The sequence below is a fragment of the Ceratosolen solmsi genome, unplaced genomic scaffold, assembly GCF_000503995.2.
Source record: "Ceratosolen solmsi marchali unplaced genomic scaffold, CerSol_1.0 scaffold41, whole genome shotgun sequence".
NCBI classification, from domain to species: domain Eukaryota; kingdom Metazoa; phylum Arthropoda; class Insecta; order Hymenoptera; family Agaonidae; genus Ceratosolen; species Ceratosolen solmsi.
In genome coordinates, this window is record NW_011948424.1 from 1,376,144 (window position 1) to 1,381,143 (window position 5,000).

Sequence of the window (5,000 nt, forward strand, 5' to 3'; positions counted from 1 at the left end):
GGGTGGGGGGGGGGGGTATCGAAGAGACAACGGGAGAGAAGCGAATAAATAATTAATTAATTAATTGGCCGCTCCGGCATGTTTGCTCAACTAGTAATAATTATATTTTGCGCTGGGACGAGTGCGTGGCGGCGGCCGCAAGTCCGCTCCTCTTCTCACTCAGCCGTAAATTATCAGTTATATCCTTTCGATATAATTTCCACTTAAGCTCCATCATTTTCTTTCCTGTATTGAAAAGTTACATTGACTTTGAGAAGCTGGGCATGTCCGCGTTTCTTAGTCAAAGTCAGGGTACGACGGCTCTCGGAGGAGCGGGGCCGCGCGCCGGTTGGTCTTTTCAAAGGACGACGGACGTGCGCGACGGAATTGAATAAATGTCGAATGAGCGGCGGGTGCGAGAGCGAGAAACGAACGTGGCTCCGACGTCGATAAAAGTAGGTTCGGGTTGGTGGGGTGGAAGAGGGGGGATGCAGCGTACGGCAGAGCACCTTGGGTAATAAATGACTGGGCAAGTGGTTAAATGTATAGGAGGCCGTAACCGGGAACCCGATTGACTTCCCGTGTCATTTCTAAGCTTTCGCAACGGCAAGAGAAAGAAAGAAACTGGGAATCGAACCGCCCATACACCATTTAAACTCATTGAAACTTATCGGAAAGGCTCCCGCTCTACAATAATAATAATAATAATAAACTCCCATTTCCGAGCGATTATTTTCAATAATATTGGCTGGAAATGTTCGATATGCGCTCAACGCTCGTGCCGCTTTTTTCAATTCTCCCCCACAGTTCTGACTCTCTCTCTCTCTCTCTATCTCTCTCTCTCATTCATTCATTCTCTCTCTCTTTCTCTCACTGCCTCTTCCTCTCGACGCCCGTCCTTTTTCAAATTTTCCAACTCCCACCTACCGCCATAATCAACCATTTCCCACCTCGTTCTCGCACCAACATCCTCGGCAGCAGTTCCTTCCCTCGCCCCTCGATCATAACTCGCCTACCGCAGTGGCAATGCGGCTGTCCGGTCGGTGGGTGACTCGATACGAGCGAGCGCTCTGATAAAGCCGGAATAAATAAATATACATAAGCGATATTTGCGCGGTCAGTCCCTCCTTGGCGTACCAAGGCACGTAGGTTCCCGGCCGTGAAAGAACGGAGGCCGCGGCTATGTTCGTCGTGCCGCGGTTGCTGATCGCGCGGAGCTGATAAGGGCGGCCGAGCAGTCTGACCAGACTCGTTTGTCGCTCTCGTTTTGGAAAACAATAGTGCCAGACGATGAGAGAGGTCCTCCCTCGGTCTTCACCCCATAGGTCGCTCCTAGCAGTCCCGTACCCGGGTGGTGCTTACTTCTCTCACCTTTTTCGCGAGCTCTGCGTTAAGACGGTGGTGGTTGAGGGGGAGGGTGGTGCGTCGGGTTTTGGACTTGCGATTGTCCCGCGGGTGGGAAATGGAAATTGAAGTGGGGGAGGGGGGAGGGGGTTTCCGCTTATTTACAATGGTTTGGTGTACGTTGCCGATGCTCAGCTGGATTACATCTTTAGCCGATCCTTTGTGACTTCCGTTACGAAGGGGCGAGGAGAGGAGATCTCTGCTTTATTAAGGATGTGCCAAGCCAATATTATAGGCCAAGATAATAATTAATATACGAATTACGATAAACTAGATTTCACGATCATGAATATGGGACTTTACCTATCCGACTTTATAACAAGGTACTTCGTTCCTACCTTTACGACAGAGTCGCTTAAGTCTCTTTCCTCATCAATTTTCCTGCAATTAATTGTACGCTATCTCAGCGATAAGTCGACGATCGGCTTCAATTATTTATTTTAGGTATATTAATAAATTTCATCCTGTTCGAAGCATGTCTTCTTAGCATATATATATATATATATATATATATGCGCACTCGCACGTACGTGCAAATGTATGATTCCGCGTTGAGCGATCTTAACGATTTCCAGTCGTTTGTTGCTTGAGCCGAACGATCACTTTTATATATCCAAAAGATTTAAACGCCCCCCCCCACTCCGGTCTCTCTCTCTCTCTCTCTCTCTCTCTCTCTCTCTCTCTTTACGTATGCATCTCGAGCCCGTACATTCTCGATATTAATACTATGCTAATAAATTACATTTTGTTACCATTCCCTTTGCCTTTTAATGATTTTATCCAGATTAATTAATTATTATTAGCCTAAAGTTGTTCTTCCTCCGCCACGGAAATGAAATGTAAATTAAAAGTTACGAGCGGGGCGGTAAATAGTGTACGGCATGGAGGGAAATTACGGTTAATGAGTCGCGGGAGTCGGGGAACCGCGTATACAGCGACGTTGAGAAAATGCCTAAAGCGAGAACAAAAAACGACGAGGGGGGGGGGGTGAAGGTAACGGACTCCTTGGGGTCCTTTAGGAGCGATGGCCTGGTACTTTTGTCGAGACGAGGGCAAGGATGAATAATGGGTAGGAAGGATAAGACGAGTGGCCGGCTCGCTGGGTAGGAGAAGGTGGTCCGTCGCGGTGGGTCCATGATCGGGTAAATAAGCCAAGGGAGGTGGGGTGGGATGGGGATTCATAACAAAATTGCCCCCAAAATACGCACTGTTTTTCTTCTTCTGGGTGATGGAGGTCTTGGGTGGCTGGGAGGCCGGTGGACCCGGGTACATCGGCGGCTGAGGCTGCTGGTGCGGATAGTTGGGGAACATCGGCTGCTGGGGCACGTGCGAGAGGCCGGGCGATGTGCCCTGATCCGTCGGCTGGTGCTGTCCGTGGTCGTGACCGTGATGGACGTTGCCCGGGTAGAAGCGATCGCCTCCCTTGTAGATCGAGGGGGGCAGTGCCGGGGATATGGCACCGCCGTTGTTCCCATTTAGTATCGCCGTGTTGCCCGAGCTGCCGCTGCCGCCGGCGCTTCCTCCACCGCCACTGCCGCCGCCACCACCACCACCGCCGATGCCACTGCCACTGCCGCCAATACCACTGCCTCCGTTGACGCCACCGCCACCGACGCCGATACCGAGACCGCCACCACCACCGCCGACGCCGACGCCAATACCACCGCCGCTGCTGCTCATCGTACTGCTGCTCGTCACCCCGACTGCTGTGAATGCAAGGAAAGTGAATTATTATCAAAACTCTGCTATCCGGTGGCTTTTAGGAGATTAATCGGTTAATCGGCCGATCGATTAATCGACTAATCCTTGGATCGGCAGTATCGAGAGAGCCTTTAATTAAGCCTACGATACTATTTAATTGGCTGAAAATTCGGAGTAAAGAGGAAGTTTGATGGGATGTTGGTTGGCGAAGGGAGAGATAAGAGAGGCGTTGTTAATCGTAGATCGTAGACTAGGCAACATTATTGTTAATAATGGTATTATTGATGGGCAAGGACGTAACGATAAAGAGATCAAATGATTATGATAATTTAGGCGACGGATTAACATACGAAAAGGGACGGTGTAAGGTTCTATCTTTTTCTTAGCTAACGGACTTTTTGGACGACTGCGTGGTGGCTACCACCCACCACCAGCGCACGCCAAGTGCAAAACAAAAAGATAAAGTGCCGTGTTAATCGCATAGGTGCTTGATGAAAATCAACGGTTTCGGCGAACAAGAGCGAAAGGAGCGGATGATTTCGTCAAACGAAAAGTACGCATTCGCGCGAAGCGAACGAGCCTTTCGGTTTCTTGTTAGAGATAATAGAAGAAGGCGGCGGCTCGAATCGAATTGGGTTGCGTTCGTGCCGAGTCACGCCGAGGGGCAAGGAAGAAAAGAGAGAGGAAAAAGAAAAAAGATAAGAAAAGATACGAGAAGGAATGAAGTGAAAAAATGAATTTAGTCGATGGAAGGAAAAGAAGACGCAGGTGTGTAGTGCGCATAAGATAGCGGTGAAGAGTGAGGGGGCGGAGGGATTGTAAGGTGCGATGGGATTGGGCGGGACGGAAGGGAGAGAAGCCGAGATAAAGACGGAGATACGCGTGGAGAGATGTTATTTTTCTTCTACTTCTTCTTCTTCTTCTTTTTTTTTTTTTTTTTTTTGAAAATAGGTCGTGCACTGTATAGATTACAATTACAACGCACATTGAGAAAGTATACTACTACTACTACTTGATTATTTGATTGATGAAATGTGGTATGGAGTGAATTCTTTTTTTTTTTTCGACCTTCTCATCTTGTTTATTGTTAATTAATATATGAGCTGTCTTTTTTTTTCGACAATTTTTTTCTTCTTCTTCTTCTTTCGGATGAGCGTCAAATTTTATATACCAAAGTACAAAGAATAGTACTTTTTTGGAGCGAAACGAGAATTGAACAGTCACGAAAGGGCATAACGTAATATTCATTGTACCGGCCGAGAACAAAAGAATGAGAAATTCATAGTATTGTGATAGCGAAGCTTAACCGTTTCGCTCCGTCATATTACAGTACTCGATCCCTTTTTAATAATTAATGCCGTATTGACAGATGGCATTTTTGCCTCGGCTTTATGAAAATGTAGAAAGAAAGAAAAGTAAAAAAAACTGAAAAACAAAAAAAAAACAAAAAAAAAAAGCAAAAAAAAAATAAAAGGATGAAAAAATGATGAAAAAGAATGAAACGAAAAAGAGGAAAAACAAAATGAAGCAAAAAATGTTATAGCCGTAGAAAACAATTATACTTGGCGATTGTAATGTACATTTAATTAGCATAAAGGATTGATTTTCACGCGTCCAATTAAATCTGAAATGCATTTAAAATTAAAGGGAGCATTTACTAGCTCGAGAAGATCAAGTTAATTTTCGTTGGTAATGCATTCGAGGAGCAAACGATACGTTACTGAAAATTAAAACGTAAAATGCAAATTCAGCTCGTGTCGTTGGTTGGCGATATCTTGAAAGGTTTGGCGTGTAAGTGTCTTGTGCGTCGGGCATTTAAATGAAAAGGACAAGTATTACAAAATGAATTTGGAAAATTTATGAAAATCAATAGGACAAGCCACGCATGTCGACTGACTGCATGGGACATACGAGGG

General features: G+C 46.1%; 1 protein-coding gene across 1 annotated transcript in view; it reads right to left on the reverse strand.

Annotated features, from left to right (window-relative positions):
• Positions 1 to 5,000, reverse strand: part of Ephrin (ephrin) — a 73,350-nt gene that overhangs the window by 2,803 nt on the left and 65,547 nt on the right. Inside the window, exon 4 of the mRNA XM_011499947.1 lies at positions 2,592 to 3,089. Coding sequence (XP_011498249.1) covers positions 2,592 to 3,089 — 498 coding nt within the window. The remainder of the gene's footprint in view (positions 1 to 2,591; positions 3,090 to 5,000) is intronic.